The sequence below is a fragment of the Enhydra lutris genome, unplaced genomic scaffold (assembly GCF_002288905.1).
Source record: "Enhydra lutris kenyoni isolate GAN:26980312 unplaced genomic scaffold, ASM228890v2 scaffoldscaffold21, whole genome shotgun sequence".
NCBI lineage: Eukaryota > Metazoa > Chordata > Mammalia > Carnivora > Mustelidae > Enhydra > Enhydra lutris.
The window spans coordinates 30,315,421-30,340,674 of NW_019154105.1; the positions used below are offsets into that span (position 1 = coordinate 30,315,421).

The window sequence follows — 25,254 nt, forward strand, 5'->3', positions numbered from 1 at the left end:
GAAAACAATTTAAAACTTTATGTTATTAAAAATCTTCTCAAAAACATGGAAGTGAAATCCCCAGGAAGATATTGAAGCATAAAAAATGAAGCCAGAAAGGTTATAGCCAATTTTGACCCAAGGACATTTGCCAAACAAGGTAAATTTGAGCTGTGACTTTGACAGCCTTGTGGATTAGAGTTCTAATAGAACATAATTTCTACATACAACTGGGTTACAAAGGCTGGACGCTTAGGGTAACATGAAGAAGCATCCCCTTCTATATACACAGATGTGTATACACACACATACACACACAAAACCACTAATGCCTAAAAGAAAAGTTGACTCTGCAATCAGCAAACTAGGGTGAAGTAACTCCTTGAGAGGATATAATTGCAAACCCGCACTCACATGAATTTGCAGCCCAAATTTCCTTCACTTGATTACCAAGGATTTTTCTGAAACGTGGCAGGAAAAAATTATTTTTTTTGAGAGAAGGCACCTCCACGCTAAGAAACTTCCAAGATGAAAAAACATTTTCAATGCAAATAACAATGATCTTGTATTCAGGATATAAAACTAATTCAGGCTGAAAAAGAGAGAGAGAGAGAGAAAACCCAATAAAGGCATATGTGATTCAACAAGCAGTTCTCCAAAGAGGAAACCTAAGAATCCAATAAACATATGAAAAAATTACTAGGTTTCATTCATAATCAGAAAAATGTAAAATAAAATATGCTTCCAAACCAGTAAAAATAGACTGTCCATATCAAGTTAAATGAGAATATGGACCCAAGTATACTTTCATACTCTGGCTGCTGAGAAAATTTATTGGTATACTCTTTATGAAAAGAAGGTTGGAACTGTCTCATAAATTATTATGAGATGATAGAAATTATATGTAACCCATGACCCCAGCTATTCCATACCTATATATATGCCAAAGAAATTTGCATGCATGAATTTTGTGAGTATGTATAGTAATGTTACTAGTAGTAATGTTAGTATTGACCAACAAGAAACATTATAGGTGTCTACACCAAAAAAATAGATAAATTTGAGAACATCTTCATAATGGAAAAAATTTACTAAAGCTGTATACTTCAACATGGGTGACTATTACAAATATTGTATCAAAATAAGTAAAATATAAAGTAATGCATCTAGTATGGCAACAATCTAGAATTCAAATAGAATGTAAAATAAACTATGGTTTAGAAACAGATATCAGAAAATCAATAACAGAAACATAAGGGAAAGATTTCACAGAAATCAAGTTAGTGGTTACCTCTATTTATGAGATAGAATTTTATATCGGAGTGGACACTTGAGTTTCCCTAGACACTAACATGATTCTATTTTTTTTTTTTTTTAGTTAAGTGGAGTTACATGGATTATCATTATTTAATCGTTATATGATTTTTCAAACTATTTTATGCCATGTTTTATGCCATGATATACCTATAATATAAAAATGAATTTGGAATGATGTTGGTATTGAAGCAGTAACAGATTTGAATCTTGGTAATCTATATATTTTTATTTTAATTTTTACCTAGATGGGTACCCTAAAAATGAAATTGAGTATAAGTGGAAAAAACCTTCTGTAGAAGTGGCTGATCCTAAATACTGGAGATTATATCAGTTTGCATTTGTAGGGTTACGGAACTCAACTGAAATTTCTCACACAATCTCTGGTAAGAAGGAAATGCCAATCAATGAATGATTTTTTATTTAAATCTATAGGTTTGGATCTATACTTTTATATATTTTAATAGCAAAAATAAAACTTCTTTCTTCCAGGGGATTATGTTATCATGACAATTTTTTTTGACCTGAGCAGACGAATGGGATATTTCACTATTCAAACCTACATTCCATGTATCCTGACCGTTGTTCTTTCTTGGGTGTCTTTTTGGATCAATAAGGATGCAGTACCAGCAAGAACATCACTTGGTATGATATGAATATTATGCTATAGTATCATGGGACTGTTAAAATATTTTAGTGTGAAGAAAGTTCATCATTGAATATGTTATAATATTTCTCTACATTACAATCAAACAAAAATTTACAAGTATTCTAGTGCTTTATAAAATGTTGAAATGACTATATGACAAATAAGCAGGAAGTAGAATCACAAAGAATTTAAAATTTTCCTGCTAATGGAGTTCAAAGGAAACATAAATACTCAGCAGGAATTAATAAACAAAACCCATACATAATCCCTGAATCTCAATTTGGTCTATATTTTTAATCACTGTTCATCAAGATTTTATTTTATTTTTTAGCTCACTCACTGATAGCCAGTATTTATTGACCAATGTGTGTTTAGAAGGCTTTGAAATCCCTTGCTCTTACAATGGTGCTAATCAACAGTGAACTTTTCTAAAAGGCAAGTCACTGAAAGGGGCAAGAAACTTCTGGGCTTCTGTAATCTATAAAATGTGTAATTAGTCTATGAATATTTTGAGAGTTGTCTGCACAATAACACTGATTAAGAGGGTAATTTGTAATTCATACTTGAAAAAATAATCTTTTGGTTTCTTTCTTTAGCAATCAATTGCAATAATCAAAACCATATAAGAAAATGTGTCTAATTACTGTGTGTTTGTTTAAAAGAAAATAACTTCCATTTATGTATTGATATACAAAGATAACTTATTGATCAATTTCATTCCCAAGATCAGTGCAAGACATGAATCACACTACTGATAACTGTGTCTTAAAATATATAAAGTTGGGACAGTCTGTTTTCAACAATAATGAGGTTTTCATGTGGTTTTTATGATAGCTCGTGAATAACTCCGTTTAATAAATACAGTAAAAAGCAAATCATATAGAAGTGGCAAGATAAAGCCTGAGGCACCCAGCTCTATATTTGAAAATGCAGTCCCTTGTGGGGTCTAAAGAGAAGTGTACTTACAGCTAGTGAATAAAATGAACTCAATACCTGAGTTTTGTTTCCTATTTAAACTATTATTATTTCAAATTATTTTATGTTCCAATGTAAATAAATTATTTTAGATTCTTTGTATGATACTATGAGTATGACTTGAATATTATATTTTTGTTTTTAAACATTATTGTCATATTTTTCCCAAAGAAAATTTGAATAGATTATTTCTACCATGATATTTGTGTGAAGCCAGAAACCAAGGCATTTTATCTTCAAAGGGAATAGCCAGTTGTGGAATTGTATTGTTATATGAATTCATATTTTTTAATAGTAGCATATCAACATTTAGATAAGTCATAGTCAGATCTAACTTGAAGAATATCTCTTACAGTTTTGGACCCTATGTATCTGGAGCTCAAAATTTTTTTAAGCAAGTATATGCACACAAATACAAACATGCATATACATGTCATGGAAGTACAATTTCCTGACCTCATTTATTCCACGTTGTGTTTTAGCAAACATTTACCAAATGTTTTTTTTATGAAGCAGGCAGTGTTCTAAGTGCTTCAGTGCTAACAGTGAACAGTAGCTATAAAATCCCCATGTTCATAGCATTTATGTTTTAGTGGGGTGTGCAGGTAATGTACAAATATAAAGAGCATGTAACATCAGTGAGTAATAAGGGCTATGAAAAGAAAGCAAAATAAATGGCAAGAGAATGGCAGGAGATTGTGCATGTGAATATGATGTTTGCTATTTTATCCTGTGGAGTCAGGCTACACCTCTTTGAGGAGGTAGCAGAGACCCAGTATAGCATGGGAGCTAGCTTGGTGGATATGTGGTAGAAAGATAGGTCAGACAGAGAGAACCACCAGGTCCTAAAATGGGATCTTCCCTGCCATCATGCTTGAAGGTCAGAAAAAAGACAGCTATGGCTAGAACTGACTGTAAAGAGAAAAGTGAAATTGGAGATATGGCTAACTGTTAGATCATGTAGGTTTAGTAGGTTACTTTATGGACTTTCGATTTTATTCTCAATGTGACATGTAGGATTTTGAGCAGTAAATATAAATGAATCTGCTTAATAACACAAAGATTTTCTTATTATCATGGATTCAAAGATAATTTAAGAGGAAATCCACCAATTTTTAAGCTAACACTGTGATAATAATTACTAAATTAAAGAAATGTCTGAAAGCTAAATTCTGCTCTAGTTTTCATTATTTTATGAATAGGAATGTAATAGTATTTTAATAAAGTGAAATTTAATGCAGTCATTGATATTGAAATCAAAACACACACTATCTTTAAGTGTTTTCTTTAGTAAATTGGGACGTAAGTATGGAAGCCAGGGATACATTTGGAAATCTACTTTTGTCTGACTGTGACAATGTTATGATTTAGTAAGTTACCAGAAAAAAAAAGTGCATTAGGTGAGGAAGAAGAAAGACTTGTTTATTCATGGAAATCATTTAGCAGTTACCATATGCCTAACCTTTATCGTTTTGGTTTAAAATAATTGAAGCAAAAATTGTCAGAGATAATAGGGAAAAAAGAAATCTGTAATCATATTTGGATATTTTAACATCCTTTTTCATCACTGATAGAAAAAATACATGGAAGAAAATCAATGAAAATGTAGAAAATCTAAATGAAATTATCAACTACTTGACCTGATTGATATTTATAGAAGACTACACCTAACTACAGAGTATATCATATTTTCAAGTTCATATGGATCATTAACCCAGATCTCAATAAAATTTAAAATACCAAAATTTTCCAGAGTATATTTTCTGACCATAATGGAAGTAAATTAAAAATTAATATAAATAGGAGCACTTGGGTTGCTCAAGCCATTGAGTATTTGACTCTTGATTTTGGGTTATGTCACAATCTCAGGATTGTGGCACCCATGCCCCAAGTCAGGCTTCGTGGTGGGGGCATGGAGCCTGCTTGGGATTTTCCCGATGCCTCCATCTCTCTCACTCTTTCTCTCTTGCCCCCTTTCTAAAAATTAAAAAAAAATTATTAATATAAATAATATAGATAATAATGGCCTTATCTAGTTGGAAATTTTAAAATGACCCTTTAGATAACACTTGGGTCAAACTGGAAATTAGAAAATATTCCTAAATTTCAAGTAATTAGTATTTAATATATAAATAATTGTGAGATGCAACTAAAACATTGCTTAGAGGGGAAATTATAGCTTTACATGCTAATATTAGAAAGGAAGATATAAAATTAATATTCTAAGTATCCACCTTAAAATCTAATAAATACAATAAATATCTTATGTATAAATGTATTATAAGAACTAAGCAAGATATTTCTGTGTCAATTTTTTAGATGAAAGGCACAGAGGAGTTAAGAAACTTCCTTAAGGTCACAGAGCTCATAGATAAAAGAGTCAGAATTTGAACCTAAATTTGTCACCATGACTCCCAATACATCATACCCCTGTCTTCACTTTTTTTTCAATCCTATGTGATGATACAAGTAAAAAGACAAGTGCGTAAGAGGAATTATTAGGGCATGTTTCAAAGGAGACATGAGGATAAAGGTAGTATTGCCTTCATTATATTAAAGAGACCCTTTCTATTTTTTTTCCATCATTGATGTTGCCACAGTATAAATAATTGGCCAAATTATGAAGAGTTTTGCATTACATTAAATACTTTTTGAAAAGTACATAATTCCATTCATGGAGCTATATTTGGTGGACATAGAATGAGAATTACAGCAGTTTAAGTAAGGAGAGATGTGTCCTGTACAGCTGTGAGTTAGGGGATATCAAGATTAGCAGTTGTAAGAACCATAAGAAAGGCAGCACTAAAGAGAAACAAGGACATACACAGAGATACATACACAGGGCTGAGGCCCAGGGAGATACCCAATTTATATGTTGGATTCTTTAAAATATAAAGATTTTCCCTGTGCTTTTTTTTTAGCCATTGACATAAGCTAGCCAGTATTTTTTGCTTAAACTTTGAGATTTTAAAAAAATAGTGCTAATTCAAGTTATTGCATATGGAAACACTGTACTAGTTTAGATTAATTTTAACTATGTGTGGTAGAAAACCTCAAATCAATGTAGCTTATTAGGAGGAAGAGTATTTGTTTTTCATGTGAGAAGTCCAGAGGTATGTAGTCAAAAGGTGATTTCTATGTGAGGGGCTCAGTTTCCTTCCAGTTTTCTGCTGGTGTTGTGGATGATTTTAATTCTCATGATTATATAATGTTCTAAGATGGCTGTTGGTGCCCTGGCCATTGCATTTCATGGAGAAAGCTATGAGGAAGAAGGAAAGACAGGCATTTTCCATCTCTTTAATGCCATCTTTTATTTTTATTGAAATACAATTGACATTATATTAGTTCTAGGAGTACAACCTAATGTTTCAATATTTGTATATGTTGCAAAATGACCAGTATCATGTCTAGTTAACATACATAGTCACAAAATTTATTTTCTTGTGATGAGAACTTTGGAGATCTACTCTCAGAAACTTGTAAATATACAACACAGTCTTATTAACTATAATCACCATGCTTTTTGCATTACCTCCCCATGACTTATCTACTTTACAATTGGAAATTTGAAACTTTTGATGCCCTTTTTGCATTTTTTTTAAAGATTTTATTTATTTGAGAGAGAGAGAGAGCATGAAAGGGGCAAGGGGCAGAGGGAGAAGCCAGCTCCCTGATGAGCAGAGGGCCTGATGTGGGACTTGATCCTGGGACTCCAGGATCATGACCTGAGCCGAAGGCAGTTGCTTAACCAACTGAGCCACCCAGGTTCCCCCTTTTTGCATTTTTAAATGCCATCTGTTGGACACTGTTTACACTCTTGACTTAATTCTCCTTGGCTAGATCTCAGCTTGTGTCCACACATAGCTGAGCAAAGGTGGCAAAGAAGTTCTTCCATTCATCTTCATACCAGCTAAAAATTGGACAGTCTCTTGCTATGAAGAATGGGAAAATGAGTGTGCAGAGTCAGCAACTTGTAGTCCACAAATTTAGATGATTAAAACTCATTGCAGACACAAAGATCACATTGAAAGTAAGGTAGCTATGGTTACCAATCATTTTTTCTGTAAATCACGGGTAATCATATTCTTTTGTTTCCATTGTTTCTTTCTACTCCCAACATTGCCAAATCAGATGGAAGAATAAAAATGGGTTGCTATGTTTTATTTTGTATCTTCCCCCTCCCTCCACAGGTATCACTACAGTTCTGACTATGACAACTCTGAGCACAATCGCCAGGAAGTCCTTACCTAAGGTTTCTTACGTGACTGCGATGGATCTCTTTGTTTCTGTTTGTTTCATTTTTGTTTTTGCAGCCTTGATGGAATATGGCACTTTGCATTATTTTACCAGCAACAAAAAAGTAAAGACTACTAGAGACAAAAAGCTAAAGAATAAAAGCTCGGTATGTTAAAAATCTCTATTTTTATAAACAGAAACTTACTATTTGAAATACTATTTTGAGTACTCATGTTATATTCGCTTAGACTAATAGGGATTCTTGAGATAGTCTAACAAAAGCCAAATCCCATTAAGATGAAACTGGAGTTTTCTTTCTTTCTCTCCTTCCTTCCTTCCTTCCTTCCTTTTTTATTATGTTATGTTAGTCACCATACGGTACATCATTAGATTTGATGTAGTGTTCTGAGATTCATTGTTTGCATATAGCACCCAATGCTCCATGCAATACATGCCCTCTTTAATACCCATTGTTTGCATGGAACACCTGGTGTTCCATGCAATACATGCCCTCACCAGGCCAAACCATCCCCCCAACACCATCCCCTCTGAAACCCTCAGTTTGTTTTTGAAGTCCACAGTCTCTCATGGTTCATCTCTCCCTCCAATTTTTCCCCTTCATTTTTCCCTTCCTCTTCCTAATGTCTTCCCTGTTATTCCTTATGTTCCACAAATAAGTGGAACCATATGATAATTGACTTTCTCTGCTTGACTTATTTTACTCAGCCTAAGATTTTAATGACTATTCTGTCAAGAAAAATATATATTAATACTTCCCCTTAGAAAAGACTCTAAGGTCCCCTTTCAAAGAGTGGTTTCTTATGCTGTGATTTTTTCCTCAGTGGTAGATTCTTAGTACCTGAAAAAATTATTTAAGATCTCTCTTTGATTCTATTTTGTTTCTTAGGATTTGGGTACTAACAACAGGTGGCCCAAAAAATTGCTTCATTTTTAGAGTTAAAGAACCCTCTTTAATGTTAGTATTCAGCTGTGTTTGAAAGTCATAACTAAAAAGTGTTTTTGGTTTGTATGTATTTCTGTGCCCTTACTCCCCCTTCCCTATCCTATATCTACTTCAACATGTATAACAACATCTAATATATCTAATCTATAATTATCTAATCTATAATCTAATATATCAAGTTGATATATTAGAATTGGTTCTATTAATTCTAAGATACTTAAGTGTTGGGTGATTGACTATAAATTCTTATCTAATGGCAATTACAACAACCTTAAAATAATATCCAACACTTCCTGAGTATACCAGGTGTTTTACCTGCATGATTTCATTTATGCTCTTATGAGTACAAGTTCAGTAATTTGCACAAAGACAGTCTGAGGAAGTGGAAAATCCAAGACTCATACCCAGGCCTTTTCTGGTGCCTGAAGTTTGTAATCCTTCCTTTATATTCCTGTTCTCATAAGACTCAGAAAAGCAAACATCTATTTTTCCAATATTGACCAAAACAGCACTTTATTGATGATTCCAGCAAATGTTTTCAAAGCAGATTTGTTCCCAAATACCTAAATAAATGAGAACTATATACAACAGCTATGCTTGAGTGGCAAGCTTGTAAGCCTACCATAGAGCGTATATAATAAAGCATGGAATTTTCCATATTATCTCCTAATTTAGTAAGTTCTAGGATGCAATGCTTTTCATCCCTCCTCCCAGTTTTCATTAATTTCTTTATAAAACTTTGACATATTCTTAAATTATATTTTACTTTCCATGTTATATTCCAAGGACCAAACCCTATGTGCATTAGCTTTTGGTTTCCCAGAGTATTCCAAGAGAACAGGGCACATTGCTGGTAGTACACATTTGAGAGCTTACATTGCAGAATTAGCTGGTGACTCTCTCAGTTTATCCTATTTTAGCTTATCTGTGGGACATATTGTAGCCCCTGAAGGGACAAACCATCTGAGGGCAATGATGTCAATTTGAATATCCATTTGCTCCATTTTTAAGTAAATAAAAATGCAGGTTTTCTACTGTTTTCCATTAATCAAAGCAAAGTACCCTCCCTGAATTTTCCATTTCATTATTTACTCATCCATAGCTATGCTCAATCGCTACTTTGAAAATTTTACTTCTAGAAATTGTGAATAAAATCAGGACATCTATAAGCTCACATAGATTCTCTGATTTCATTCTAGGAATATATAATGTACATACTATTATTATATTATCAAAGACACTCAACCAAGTGTCTATTCTGGGACTATAGCTAATCAGTTTGACTGTCACATTTACTCAGAAACCTTAAACATTGGAGTGCAAAACTTAAAATTATGATGTTTTTTAATCTTTCATTCACCAAATATTTATTAAGGACACCCATGTCCTACACAATGTTCTAGAATAGTTATTTAAGAAAAAAGGTTATATTAAGTATTTAAAATTTAGCATCAAGCCCAGGAAGCAAACAGTAAAGATTAAAAAATATGGAATAAAAAATAAATATGAGCTTTGAAAAACTAAATTTCAAACATCCAAAGTTAAATTGGTACATATAACCAACTACCTGGGTACAAAAAAATATTTTCTTTAGAGCCAAAATAAAGTTCTATAGTCTTTCCTTTCTGTTCAGTTATGTGATTTATGAGTTCTTTAAATACTAAATGACATTTTGATTGAAAAACTGAAATCAGTAATCAAATCTGACTCCCTGCTTGGTTCAGTGTTCAGCCATCTGGTCTTGTTAATCAAGTAAATCAGAATGCACTTTCATGAAGAATAAACAGCTCTGCTTGTTGTCTCAAGTGCTCTAGTTAATGGTTGGTAGAATCTGCATTTTCTTCTGCTAGCCAGGACAATCAAACACACAAGACTTGAAGGATCTTGCTTTGGCACTCTTTCTTTTTTTTCTTTTTATTTTTATTCTTGTTATGTTATGTTAGTCACCATACAGTGGTACATCATTAGTTTTTGATGTAGTGTTCCATGATTCATGGTTTGTGTATAACACCCAGTGCTCCATGCAATACTTGCCCTCCTTAATACCCGTCACAGGGCCAATCCATTCCCCCACCCTCCTTCCCTCTAAAACCCTCTGCTTCTCAGAGTCCAGAGTTCCTCATGGTTCATCTCCCTTTCAAATGTTTCTTTGTTGTTGTTCTTCTTCCTCTTTCTGTTTTTCTTCTTCTTCCTCTTCCTCTTGTTTCTTTCCTAACCCTTCCCTCTTCCCTCCTCCTCCTTCTTCCTCTTCTCCCCCTCTCTTTCTTCCTTCCATATCCACATTTTCTTTCTTAAGCTCAAAATTCTGAATACTTCAAAATCTAGCATTTCCTCCTTTTGTTCTCTAGATAGGTTATGGCAGTAAGTCAGAAAAAAAGACCTTGACTAGAGTCGCTGGGAAGATCAACATGTCTTATTAAGCAAAACCAAAATCAACTTCTTGAGGTCTGACTGCTTAACTGAGGATCCCAGAATATTCTAATTTATTTTAAAAAGAGATAATATTTGGCTGTGTCCCAATTTAGGTTTTGAGCTTCCATGAATCCTTTTAAAAACACAAATTAATAAAAATGCTTTTTTACCTTACTGTACATGGGATATATTAGACCCTTTTCTTCCTCTTTGCCTCATTCTCTCCATCTCCCCCCTCACCTCCCACCTTCCTTCCTTTGTTCCTTCCTTCCTTTGATCCTTATTTCCATATCTTTCTCTTTATTTTTTATTGTGAATATCAATGATGTTTTCATTTGGTCCATATTTCCACCCCATCTAATACATATTATTGTGTTTTTATTTATACTTGTTAAGAATATGATTCGATTGTGTTTATGTCAATACCTTTTTTTTTAAATCTAAGAAGTTAAGAAAGTTAAAGGATGAAATCAAGACTATGAAACCGATAAAGGTCATAAAAATGTAATTGTGGTAAGCCACTCATTATTTTTTTTTTAAAGGTTTTATTTATTTATTTGAGAGAGAGAGAGAGCATGAGAAGGGGGAGGGTCAGAGGGAGAAGCAGACTCCCTGCTGAGCAAGGATCCTGATGCGGAACTCGATCCAGGGACTCCAGGATCACGACCTGAGCCGAAGTCAGTTGCTTAACCAACTGAGCCACCCAGGTGCCCTAAGCCACTCATTACTAATTAAAAAGTAGTCATGTTGAGACTAGAATATTCCTCCCGTAGATGATTAGGAATCTCAGAAAACCATGTTATACATACCTATATCAGGGTCTTGTTTTAGCCCATTTGAGGACAGACTGACTTATTGTATTCTCTCAATTTAGTTAAAATGTACAATGATGGAAATTTATTTCACCAACCATGGACAAGGCACTTTGGAGAGGAAAAAAAACAAAAACAAAAAAAGAAAAACCCACACACAAAACAATAGTATGTGTTTGTTTGTTTGCTTTCATTAATCTTTAAATCTAGTTATGGAAAAAATACTATACATAAAGTACAATACAAGTTAAAAATCAGAAGTAAACAAAGATACTATAGGGGAATTAATTCAATTATATGACTGGTTTCATACTTTTTCAGAAGCAAAATATTTTCTACAGTGAATATAAATTGTAAAAGAAATTTTTTAGGGTTGCCTGGGTAGTTCAGTCGGTTAAGGGTCTGTCTTTGGCTCAGGTCATGATCCCAGGATCCGGGGATAGAGGTTTATGTCAGGCTCTCAGCTCAGCAGGAGCCTGCTTCTCCCTCTCCCTCTGCCTGCTGCTCCCCCTGCTTGTGTGCGCATGATCTTTGTCTCCTCTGTCAAATAAATAAATATTCGGAAAAAAAAAACAAAACTATTATATATATATTTTTTCACTTCACTGTTTGTCTTCATGTTTTTCTTTTGTACTGTTAGTTTACCTTGGAAGTTCTCTGTGATTTTTCACCAGTAGGCCCTGCAAGCTTGGCCTGTAACTGTTGAGTGTGCAACTGTCACATTTCATTCTCATGTGTGTGGATGGGAAGTGTGACATCTTACTGCTTCCAGACATACACATGTACATTCTAAGTGATGATGAGGATATCACTAGAACATTCCAATATCAGCTTCATAAGCCCTAATCCTCCCTGGAGAGGCATAAATTTATCTGTTTATTTATTTTTAGAAGTTACAGAGTTCTAAACATAAGCAGCCTCTGACCTGTCAGCATCGCTTCTTCTTTATATACACAGATGAGCAGTGGTTCAAACAGCGGTAGCTCTTCTGGAGATAGACGTTTAACTAACCTCATGTTTTCCATCCTGTTTATCATCCCCATTCATCCTGCATTACAGTATTTCTGAAGTGTCTTGGGTGGGAACAATAGCTCCCACAGTCAAGTTTCCATTTTCTCTGAGAAACAAACTGAGAGTTTTGGAGGAGAGGGGGTTGAGGGGTTGGGTAAGCCTGGTGGTGGGTAGTAAGGAGGGCACGTATTGCATGGAGCACTGGGTGTGGTGCATAAACAATGAATTTTGGAACACTGAAAAAAATTAAATTAAAAATAAATGGAGATTAAAAAGACAAAAATTTTCCATTTTCTGAGCCTCTTCTGAAATGTGGCTTCCTGAAATGTTGGCCTATTTTCACCTGTTCTTTGTCTTTCAAAGACAGTACAAATTCTGACATGCTAACTGGCTGCTCAAATCCACTTCCTCTCTGTTTTTAACACTGATGTGGATTTTGTAGTTTTTGAAATCCCAACTGATACTTCAATGGAATTTTATAAAAGTGGAGTGGAGAAAACCTGTGCTCAGGCTTGCATTCTCCCATGCAAAGTTTTAAATGGGAAATTAATAACAGAAATATTAGTATTTCATAATATTGGTAACATGACCTAATAATGTTTGATATTAATGTTACTAATATTTAATAACATTGATGATATTAGTATATGATACAAGTAATAATTATAATATACAAACATACACAAATACACATACATAATTATTTTCTTTACTACTTAATTAACATAAATATTTTCTTTACTACTTAATATTTCTTTGGCATTAGTGTATCTTGGTGCTTGAAATATATTTTGTATATTTAAATCTATTACTAATATATAAATAATGTAGTATTTACTCTCGCTTTCAAATAATAAATAAATAAATTTTTTAAAAATAGAGGTGGGGGGCACCTGGGTGGCTTAGTAGGTTTCTGCCCAATTTCTGCTCAGATCATAGTCTTAGAGGCTGAGCCCCATGTTGGGCTCTGTGCTGTGCAGGGAATCTGCTTGAGACGCTCTTTTTCTCTGTGTCCCTCTGCCCCTAGCGCCCCTTCAAATAATAAATAAATAAACCTTTAATATATAAATAATGTAGTATATAACATATAGCCAGACAAATATATCTTTAATAATGAGAATGGGATCAGTTTCTCAAAATGTTAAATTCAGTTATATTCCTAGTGACTTTTTCAAAGAATAACAAATGGTATAGTCTCAAAACTATATTATTTAAGGTAAAAGAAAATCCTACTTGGTTATGTAGTTTCTTTTTATATTACTTAAATTGATTTATTTCTTATTTTTTCAATGCTTGCTATTTTGGGGGGGGCCACAGGAGTTTTACTTGAGAAATGAAACAGTTGCACTTCAGATAAATAAGGTTTAGAATATGTATATTCTTCTGATTACTCCATCATTAGTGGTCGCCAGGTCATAATCTGTGTCGAAATATTTTATTTTATTGCTACTGTGTCAGCTCAGGATATTTTTCTCAGCACCTATGAAGTCATATTTCTATTCACATCTACCATTCATTAAAGTGTAGCTTCTTTCACTTTATGAACTTGTGGTGTTTTGAAGGGAAAGCAGGAAACTGGAAAATTGTCAATTGGAAGTGTCACTGCAGTAGAAGCTCTCCCTGATTTTGACCACCAGAGATTAGTCCAGTTTTAAAATGAACCACTTGCAGTTTTTCTCCACTTTTGGACACTCTAATGTTTAATCATCTTCCTCATGCACAATTGATATCTTCCATCAAACACACCATCTTCCCATTTATGGCAGTGCTAATGATATATAGAACGCATTTTGTGCCGTATAACCTTGAAATTGTCAACTAACAAGCTTGTATTTTAATCAATTTTCACTCAGATTAGCATTTGAACATATGCTATTTAAGTATTAAGTGACAAGGAAATGAATACCAATTTGCCTCATTTTGTACATGATTTTAGTGTTCCACTAAAATTTCAGAGTCTAGTCAAGTATCCCCAAGTGTCAAGCTCAAAACATATGTCATTAACATTTAATAATATATTGCTTCTGCTTTTTATGATACATCCAGGCACATAGAGTAATGAATTTATTTGTGTTTAGGATGTATTCCTTATCTTCAGGCTGCACATTTTGTTTCTATTATTATGACTTGTGTGATGCATTTATCTTTTAAAATATCACTAAATATGATTATTGGCTCCTTTGACATCGACTGAATTTTAATATTTAGTGGTTTGGATTTGAAACAAAATGGATTTGAATATAGATCCAAATTTTTTAAAATTACTTTTTGTGTTTAATTTTTTAGAAAACTTTTCCATACAATGTTTAATTTTCATGGCTTTGAAATTTCTTTATTTCAAAATGTAGGATAAAAAATGTTGCAAATATTTTCATTAGGAAGAATTTAAGATCAGGTTAAAATAATTTTAATAATCTCAACATTATATTTAGTGATTAGATAATAAAGCCACCAATTATAACAAGTTGTAATGTTCACATTTTTTGTACTTTTTAATTTTATTTTTTCAGTGTTCCAAAATTCACTGTTTATGTTGCACACTCCGTGATCTCTGCAATACTTGCCCTCCATAATACCCACCACCAGGCTCATACAACCCCTACCCTCAATTTGTTTCTCAGAGTCCATGGTCTTTCATGGGTTGTCTTCCCCTCTGATTTCCCCCATCTCACTTCTCCTATCTCCCAATGTCCTCGGTGTTAGTCCTTATGCTCCACAAGTAAGTGAAACCATATGGTAATTGACTCTCTCTGCTTGACTTATTTCACTCAGCATAATCTCTTCCAGTCCCATCCATGTTGCTACAAAAATTGGGTATTCATCCTTTCTGATGGAGGCATAATACTCCATTGTATATATGGACCATATCTTAAGATTCACATTTTAAAATAACTCCCAAAATATGCAGGAATTCTGAAGGAAGTGTTACTAAAGCTGCAGTCTTCAATAATGTTTTAATTGCCATTTTTTCAAGAGTTCATTAATGGGTTTTTTTTTTTTCCTCCAGTAGCATTTTTTGTGAGGTCCAGATTATTGTTATTGTTCCTTATTTAAGCATGTATTTTATACCACACTGTCAATGACAATGAAAATAACAAAAAGATTACCTATGATGAATACTTGCTATGTTTAAAATGTTTTGCTTTCTGCTTTACGTACATCATCTCATTTAATTATCTAATGGATCTATGTATTATTGTGACTTTTGTAAAGGAGAAGACACAGGGATAAAAAGAAGAGCACTAACATTTTCTGTTCAGAGCAACATAGCTTTCCTGGCCAGAGCTGGGATTTCTGTCCAAGCCTGACTGACTCCAAAGTGATTTCTTTAGCGTTTCATGGTATCCTAGACTTGCTTGATTTCTAAATATTTTTTTAAAAAATATTTTTATTATATAAGTATTATTCAGAACCTGGTATCATAAAAAGTTAATTTGATATGTGTCTCAAATAATCCTGATAATAATAACTATTATAACTGGGCAAGATGGAGCAGTTATCTTTTAAATAAGCCCTGAAATTTACTCATCACAGCCATCACAAAGATTAGGTGTTAATATAATTCTAGCTGTGAGTATAGCTATATTGGTAGAAAAAGTCAAATTTGAACACAGTTGTTCTCAAACCTGAGTTTTTAACTCCTGTATATTCTGTCTCCAAAATATGATGCCTTATCCACTGTTACAAACCCAACCTGTGTGTTTTTTATTCATTCACAGCTCCTCAGAGCTTTTCTGCATTATGAAAATGTCATCTTTGCTATTTGTTCTCATTATCACTAAAATAAATAAATTACATAATATATTTTGGTAGGTCAATTTTCTAAAGCTATAAAATATATTGCATATATGAGGTTTTTTTCCTGCATGGTCTTTGTAATTTATGTCTTACAAAGTAAACTATAATCTAAAAACACATTAGGATTGAATACCTCTTTGATTTCTGTAAACTAAGATTATTTTTATTGCATATCAGTCTTTTAGGGTTTGCCTTGAGGAGACAAATTGATCTTTCTTTATTATATTTTTTTCTCAAAAACTCATTTATTATTTTACTCAGATGTCCCCTGGACTCCATCCTGGATCTACTCTGATTCCAATGAATAACATTTCTCTGCCCCATGGAGAAGAGGATTATGGGTATCAGTGTTTGGAGGGCAAAGATTGTGCCAGCTTCTTCTGTTGCTTTGAAGACTGCAGAACAGGGTCATGGAGGGAAGGAAGGATACACATACGCATTGCTAAAATTGACTCCTATTCTCGAATATTTTTCCCAACAGCTTTTGCCCTGTTCAATCTGGTTTATTGGGTTGGCTATCTTTACTTATAAGTTCTATTTACCAGGCAAAAATCGTAAGAAGTTTAACTAAAGCCAATATAATCTATTGCATTTCAGTAATATGAAGTTTAAATTTAAAATGCAGAGAAACCAATGGTTAAAATGTAAAAGCATTGTAACTATTCTACCGACTCATAGGTAAATAAAGCAGCAGCTTTCATTTTAATTTACTTAAATATATGTAAAAGAGATTAGTTGCAGAATTAAGTATAGTAAAATACTATTATATATTTTTACCTTAATCTTATTTATTTTATTTGTATCCCATTAGGATTTTGAATTCATAAGTTCCATGATTCATATTTTAAAGATGGAATAATTTAATAACTTTAATAATATTTTATTTAAATATAATCTATCATTGTTTGTAATGGGAACTTAACCTCCTGCCTAATGTTATGTAGTAATTTTTTGTTTAGAAAATGTTGTTATTTTGATTTTTTTTCTTAGTTTTTATTTGTATGGCCTGTTTGGAATAGAGCTAATTAAAACCATAAAGCCAAGATTTCCTGGCATTTATATCCAGATATTTTACTCCCAAGAACAAATTAAATTAGAATAAAAGACCAATTATTACCTTATTAAAAGGCCAATTTTTATCTGTATTTTAATCAAATCCATTTCCTGACACAATATTAAATAGTATTGTAGTTACTTCAGTTTTGGTGATTTACAAAGTAGGATGAAAACCACCAAAGTAATTTATATTTTAAATATAGTTGAAAAAGAAGTTACATTTAACCATTTTATTCTCTGGCTCACAGTATTTATGAAGTATGAAGAAGTTAACACTGAAATGTTTAGACCTACCAACACTGAAATTAAATACAGAAAGAATTGATTTTTTCTTTTTGCTCTACAAAAGTATTATGTTCCCTAAATTGGAAAAAAAAAAAAATGAAGAACAGTGTTTGTATTCACTCATTGTGGGAAAAGAATTATTATCTAGCAAATTGAGTAACAGTTCATATTGAGGATATGGTCTTAAATATGTACTATTAATAATTGCCAGACTAAAAGTGTCCTAGAAATACAGTTTTAGGTGTGTGTCACATGTTGTCTTTGCCAGCTCCTACACTGTCAGTTTTATATCTATGTTATAAATTGTTATGATGTTCTCTTAAAAAAAAAAAATGAAAGCAGTCTCAAAGATCACATTAAAAGTGGAGTTCTGTTCGAGGTCCTTCTGAGGAACATGAGTGCCGCAGCTTTCTACACTCTAAGAGACAGGAACAGAGAAAGGCACACTGTGTGTAAAGCCTGTTGTTTGGTAGTTTCCCAAATGCTTCTCTCGTTAAGAGGAGAGTTAAATTTAGACTTTAATCACTACATTCCTGTAAATAGTTAAGCACATCCGTTGTTTATAAGAACTCCACATTCATTCACCACCACCTAATTTTTTGGGAAATCACTACGTGATCTCCGAGATAACCTTTAAAAATTGTTTCCATTGCCAAGAGCAAGTATGAGGATAAGGAGTTTTGTGTTCAAACTTATCTTATGGTATGTGAGCTAGCTTATGAGCTAGCACCTGTGCATTTGATACTAGTTTTTAATGCAGTAATCCCCCACATGATGAGTGAATACATGAATGAGGCTCTGGCATGGTTATGCTTATCTTTATAGAATATATAGGGTTTTTTAAAAATCTAAATACATTTCATTGTGCATTCCTCAGCTATGTCAGATTTTTTTTACTTTGATTATAAACTTCTGAAAAAAATGTAAGCATGAATTGAGTGATAATGGCCCAATATCCACCGACACTACTTTTTTTGAATGGAGAGCCAAATCAAACTTTGGCCATGTATATATTCACTTAGAAATTATTCATGCATTCATTTTTATAACTGAGTATTGATGGATATTCATAATGTGAAGATTCCTTTATGGATAAATGGAAAATGAAGTATTCATGAAGAATAAAACACTTCACTAAAATGTATTATGGCTATTTCCATGTTCTAAGCTATAACCTGCTCACTTTCATGCAGGAAATTTTAATTCTGGGATTCTTCAACTGAGCATGACCATATTTTAAAATACTTTAAAATGCTTAATATAAATAGCTTTGATTTTCTCATTGGTGTTCCATTAACTTGGCTTTAAATGTTGGCAATATTAACAAGTGGAAATAAAATTAATAAAAATATGAAAGATGCTTTACTACATACATTCATTGTATAGATCATCAAAACAAGCACTTTGTTTACAAAGCAAGTGAAATTTTAAACAGCTTTATTTAAATATGTAGGTCAGAAAGAAAGGGATACAAATCTTAGTATTTCTAAAAATGAGAATAAAAAGGTGATGATACAGATAGATTCTGTTTATAAGAAATCAAATCGAACTTATTTTTAAAGGGAATGCAGTCTAATTCCTGTCCCTCTCTTCTTTCAAGTTTTACCATGTTAAGAAACAACTTTCTAAAAAATCCTCCTTTCAGAGTTTTATCTGAATTTATTGGACTCACTGGAATCTGTGCTTCTTAGCTGCTTTAAGTGGTTTCAACACTAACAGACCAAAGAAGTGGATATAAAGGATAGGAAAGATAAATGGAGCAGAAGGATTTAGAATCATCTGGGAAAACGTTAATTTATAGATCAATCCTTTAAATATGTGACCAGGATCTACAAGTTCTGACAAGGGAAATTGTGACTGGAACAATTTTATTCTCTTGAGTTTACAATTGCACGATAATATTTTATTTATTCTTGAATTGCATAGAAAAACTTAGGCACACTTGAAATTAATTCCTAAAATGCCAAGTAGTTTCTGAGGGAAAAAAAAGAAAAAAATACAGGCAGACAGACAAAAAAGAAAGAAAGCAAGCAAAAGAAAAGAAAAAAAAAAAAAAAAAAAGAACTTAGCCTCCCTGAGAATTTGCTTCTCTTAGTAAATTCCTCAGTAAATCTAACTAAGTATGAAGTTTTAATGAAATAGAAATCAATTTATTGGAAATTTTTTAAGTTAAAGACATAGCTTTCTTTAAGGACTTACTAAAACTGATCAACTATAGGCTAAAACACAGTAAATGTGTGTAACTATACACTCACCAGGTTGTTTTTTCCTTTAGTGTTCCCATATCTGACATTAATTTATAGTCTTAGAATATGCTACAATTTTGCTGAATTGAGGGTTGCATGTTTGCCAATGATGTAGCATCAAAAAGAATGATTGATAGTACTCCCACATCAAAAGGCCCATTCTTGTAAAACGTGAAATTGTATTCCAAGTCAATATGTTTTGTTTTGTTTTAAAAGATTTTATGTATTCATTTGAGAGAGAGAGAGCAAGTGAGAGAGAGAGCACAAATGGAGGGAGGGGCTGAGGGAGAGGGAGAAGCAGACTAGCCACTAAGCAGGGACCCTGAGGAGGGGTAGATCCTGGGACACCAGATCATGACCTGAGCTGAAAGCTAATGCTTAAGGTGCCCCCCCCCCAAGTCAATATGTTACAACAAAATGCATCTTGTACTTTGGTTACACAAAAGGAGATTTGGATAGGATCCTTTGCTCAAGTAAAATTTAGATTAATAACCAATAATTGAATAAGCACCTAATAAATGAATAAGCACATATATAAAATTATCAAACTACTATACCAGGGCCCATTTGCCCTTGGAAAATTTCCTGTAGCAAGATCCCACATTCTCAATTATTTCCTTGATCTTACTTACCACTCGAATTGAAGTGATTCAGTGGCTATCTAATGAGTTAATATTTGTCCCACCAAAAACATTTTTGAAGATAATTTCTGACCAAGGTATTTTTCTTTACATCATCAAATTTACTTCTCAATGTCTTTCCACATGAAGACCAGAGATCTTTGGTGCTATGTTTCTTTTGGTCATTGTTTTTCACTATTATGAAGCCCTTGACAAGCCACTGTAAAGTCACAGAAACCATTACCAAGGCACTATCAAAAACTCCAAATGGGGGTGCCTGGGTGGCACAGTGGGTTAAGCATCCTACTCTTAGTTTCAGCTCAGATTGTGATCTTGGGGTGGAAAAATCCACTTTCTGAGTGGGACTCAGTGCTCGGTGTGGAGTCTTCTTCTCTCCCTCTTTGCCCTTCCTTTTCTCGCTCTCTCAAAATGGATATATAAATCTTTAAAAGAAAAAAAAAAGATTCCAAATGGAGTTTCCAAACATTATTGATCATATTGCTCTAGTAAATATAATGTTAGTTCTGCCTTTATTTTTCTTTGCATTTTGAAAAAAAATAACCTAATACACAATATTTATGCAGCCCTTTCTATGGATAGAGTACAGCAGGGGATATATAAAGATGAACTCTCAAGAAACATATAGTGAGAGGATTAGTTATACAATCTATGGGAGGGAGGCTAACTCTGGGAAAGTTTCTACAGATGGAAGCCTGAAGGTTCAATATGTCACCAGGTGAGGTTAAGTAGAGATCACACTTCCAGTTGAATAAACAGCTTGAATAAAGAAACAGAAGCATGGGCACAAATAAAATTTCCATTTTAATTGAAAGTTAAGATGGATATAGAGGCAATTAAAGATGAGACAAATAAAGATAGGTCAGGCCCTGTGGTGAAGAGGCAAGAATACAAACCACAGGGGGCTGGGTGATACTCTAAATTCATGGAGAGTTCAGAAACTACTTAAGTAGAAAAGAGCCATTATGAATACTGCAGAACTTTCCTCTTATTTGTGTGTGATGTTTGGAGTAAGAAAAAGCAAAGCCAGTTGGGAAGTAACTATAAAATAGGAGGTGAGGGGGGAAGAAGGTTAGAACTGTGGTGATAGAAGAAAAATAAATAATCTCCTGAAATACAAATCATCAATCAGGTCTTTCCAGATTATTATTATTAATTATTATTATTATTATTAAAATATGTTTCTCATTAAAAGGACTTTCTTATCAAATAATTCTAATTTCTAATCAAATAATTTTCTTTCTTTCTAACTGAGAAAGAAAAAAAAATAATGTATTTGGAGAAAGGAGGGAGAAAAACTGGCAAAAGAATTAGGCTGCTGTTGGACCAGAAAAATCCAGGAAGTTGACTTAGAGTCTCAATTTCTGAAATATTTGTCTCAAAATATATAAATAAATTTTTATTTGTGGACCATAAAATGTACCTGGATCATGAATAGTTTGAATCTGTGAATAGATGAGATTAAGCCTATGAAAACTGCAAGGCAGTTAAATACAAAGGTCTAATTTAACAGAATTTAAAGATAAGGTTGACCTAAATGGAAGTAGTTTGGATCTTGATAAGTCACTGTAATAACAGCTATTTGCTTCTATTAAGTATATCCAGTCACTTCATATAATAAAGTCTTATGGCTTGTGATTGTAATGGCTTCTGTTGTCTGCTTCTGCCTTATCATTTTGGGGAACATTTTGTGAGTATGTGGCAAAGGTATCTTGACTTTTCAAAGTATTCTGTATTTTCATGATTCTAAGTACAAAATAAAGTCAATAACTTGTAATGAAAAAAAAGTGTTACATTCTCTTAAATGTTTTTTTTTTAAATAGTTTTCCTACAGATATGTCCCTTTATTGTTTCATAGTATATAATCATGACTTTAGCATTGAACTTAGTTTCTGATCAATGTTGTTTCACATTTTTTCAATGAAGTAAATAAATGTAAGGTTTCTCTTTGATAGATCTGAGAACGAACTGAACTATAAAAAGGTAGGTAAGGATAGTTCATATTTATGCATGATTTTCACTACAAGGACTATGAATTTCTGGATTATTCTAACAACCTGTGATTTTATCCTACTATGAACTGCCAGATACTCTTCCCCAAGTGAGTCAATGAGAGCAATATTTATTCAATGGATAATACAGGCCATTCCAAATACTCCATGCCACGAAACGGTCTTATTTCGTTTGAGGAAATAGTGACAGAGAATTAAAAGCCAGAAAATCAACAGAGTCTTTTCTGCTTCACCCTTGCAGTTCTCTGTTTTCTGCCACCATGGCAGAGGACTTAAAAAAAAGTTTACGAGTTTTCCTTCAGGTCTAATGCTGTTTCTGTAAAATACTAAAGATGATGAATATTTAATGTTTATTGAGCACCTGCCATTGTCTGGAACTTTAAGCATTTTATATTAATAATGCAGTATTCAGAACAAAGAGCTCTATTTAACAGATGGGGAAACCAAGGCTCGGTATATTAGAATCATTCTCTACACTCATATGACTGTAACCTGAAGTTAAATTTAGAGACACTTACCTTTCAGTTACTACTCTAATGACAAAGTGATTGTTCATATTCTAACACTTAACAGATTTCCTTCACGAAAGAGAAATTTAGACCTAAAACACAACCTACTCAGTTCTGTTTAAAACACAAAAATACTCTTTTAGTAAGAGCATGATCTCTACCAGCCAATTTCAAATGTGGACTTCATTTTAGTTAACATGTTTTAAATATGTACTAAAAGTGTTCTGGAAAATTCTCCTGCCATCCAATCAAATATAATACAGCCTGTTGACTTTCTAGAAAAGGAGTTGGCACACTATGGCTACAACATTAGTGATTTGAACACAGCCAGTCACATTCATGTATGTACTGTCTGTGGTTTCTTTTGCACTACAATAGAACGGTTGAGCAGGTGCAACAAAAATCAAATGGCCCGTAAAGGTTAAATATTTTTCTCTGGCACTTTGGAGAGAAAGTTTGCCAACTTATATTTGGGATAACTTTATTTGTGACATTTAGACAGGTGTCACAGCTTTAAAAATTCATTTTATTAATTTTTTATTTTAATTTTTAAAAAGATTTTATTTATTTATTTATTTATTTGAGAGAGAAAGCAAAAGCTGGGGGAGGGGCAGAGGGAGAGGCAGGCTCCCCACAGAGCAGGGAGCCAGACTTGGGGCTGGATCCCAGGACCCTGGGATCATGACCCTAGCCAAAGGCAGATGCTTAACTCATTGTGCCACCCAAGTGCCCCTTTTTAAATTTTAATTTAAAAGGAAAAGATCTTAGTTAAAAAGAGTCTTATGTGAAATAATGCACTAAATTACTCTTCACTGTACCTTATAGTTTCAGCCCCTCTCAAAGAGACATTGAGGCTAGTTCTCTTATGTAGAATTTGTTAAAAAAAATATTGTTAATATGTTTTATTAACGAAAATACACACTTCCTCAAAATTATTTCAATGTTATTTGAAGTAGATAAAGTAGATTAATCTAGGGAGAAGATTGCTGTTGCCACTAAAATTGACACAAGATGCTTTAAGTAAAAGAAAATGATAAATGCAAATATTAAAGCAATTTTAATATTTCCCCCTTGAGAAAACAAGTATGTTTCCTCATTAAAATTGTTTGTGTCAAAATAAAATCTTGCTTTTAACATTTTTCACAGTATTAAAATCTAAGCAGCCTTTTCTGAATAATTTCACTGGATTAAATATTTAACTTACCGTGCACATTACTCATGTATTTTCCCTCTGCATTTCAGGATGTGCACTTCAATTATTAAAATTTACATTTCAAATAGTCACCAAAAGTAGTTTGTTAAAAATTGTACACTCTGAATAAAATAGGAACACTTCTTTAAGATAATACTATATAAGAAGTAACTTAGTCATGATATACTCATCATTTAGCATAAATCAAATTTCTGAAAATTGATTCAAGTATACTTGAATATTTATATATATTATAAATATATATTTATATTCAAACTAAGATTTAGACTTAACTATTTTTAGCTTCTAACCTTCAAATTATTGTGCTAACATTTCAATTCTTCATTCGTACTTGTCTTTTTAAAAGATTACACTCATAATAAAAATTTTGAAAACCTCCTTTTGCATTGATATAAATAATTAATATTAATACACTGTTTTACTACACAAGTATTTTTATATTAATGATCTTAGCTCACCATTAGCAAAATCTATGGGAAATGAGAGACCAATAGTAAGCACTCCATTTGACAAATAAAGACAGTGAATGAGACAGTAGGGGAGACCTAGTAAACATCTTACATTAAGGTCAAAGCTTTTTCTTATAAATTCTTGTTTCAAGTGTAAACTCTGGATGTTAAGGCATGTTATAAAAGAATTTGAGCCATTTGTACAGCATGCATAATCCCTCTCATCTTCCTTAAGTCTGGCCCCCTTTTTGTAAGAAAATGTATTTTCACCTCAGTGTTTCTGATGTGTTTTCTGGTCATGATCCCAGAAAGAGAATAATGTGATATTTGAATTGTGTGATTTGAGAAGGGTTTAATAAAAGAACATTTTATGAAAGTACAGATAAGAGTTAGAAAAAACCCCAAGCATCTTCTAGAATCCTGAAACTAATTACAGAAGAAGTAGCAGGTGCTAAAGGACCAAGGGGAAGGAAATAGGCAAAAAGCTAGAAAAAAAGCTGTTGGCCAAAGGACATTTGACAGGCACTGTGATCTTTAGCAGAGGGGCACTGGCATCTCATGGCAACTCTGCTGGAGGGAATCTGTAGAATAAATATCCCACCAACATCTCTTCCCTTCTTTCTCTTTGCTTCCCTTTGCTCATCATTGGCAAACCCTACTGAAAGCCAGAGGTCAAGGGGGACTTTGATCTAATCC

The 25,254-nt window shown here is 33.0% G+C and overlaps 1 protein-coding gene across 1 annotated transcript in view; it reads left to right on the forward strand.

Moving 5' to 3' along the window:
- Positions 1-17,264, forward strand: part of LOC111149188 (gamma-aminobutyric acid type A receptor gamma1 subunit) — a 68,468-nt gene extending 51,204 nt beyond the window's left edge. Inside the window, exons 6-9 of the mRNA XM_022506133.1 lie at positions 1,542-1,679; positions 1,786-1,938; positions 7,108-7,319; positions 16,412-17,264. Of these exons, the coding sequence (XP_022361841.1) occupies positions 1,542-1,679; positions 1,786-1,938; positions 7,108-7,319; positions 16,412-16,681 (773 nt within the window). The 3' untranslated portion in view covers positions 16,682-17,264. The remainder of the gene's footprint in view (positions 1-1,541; positions 1,680-1,785; positions 1,939-7,107; positions 7,320-16,411) is intronic.
- Positions 17,265-25,254: the final 7,990 nt, after the last annotated feature.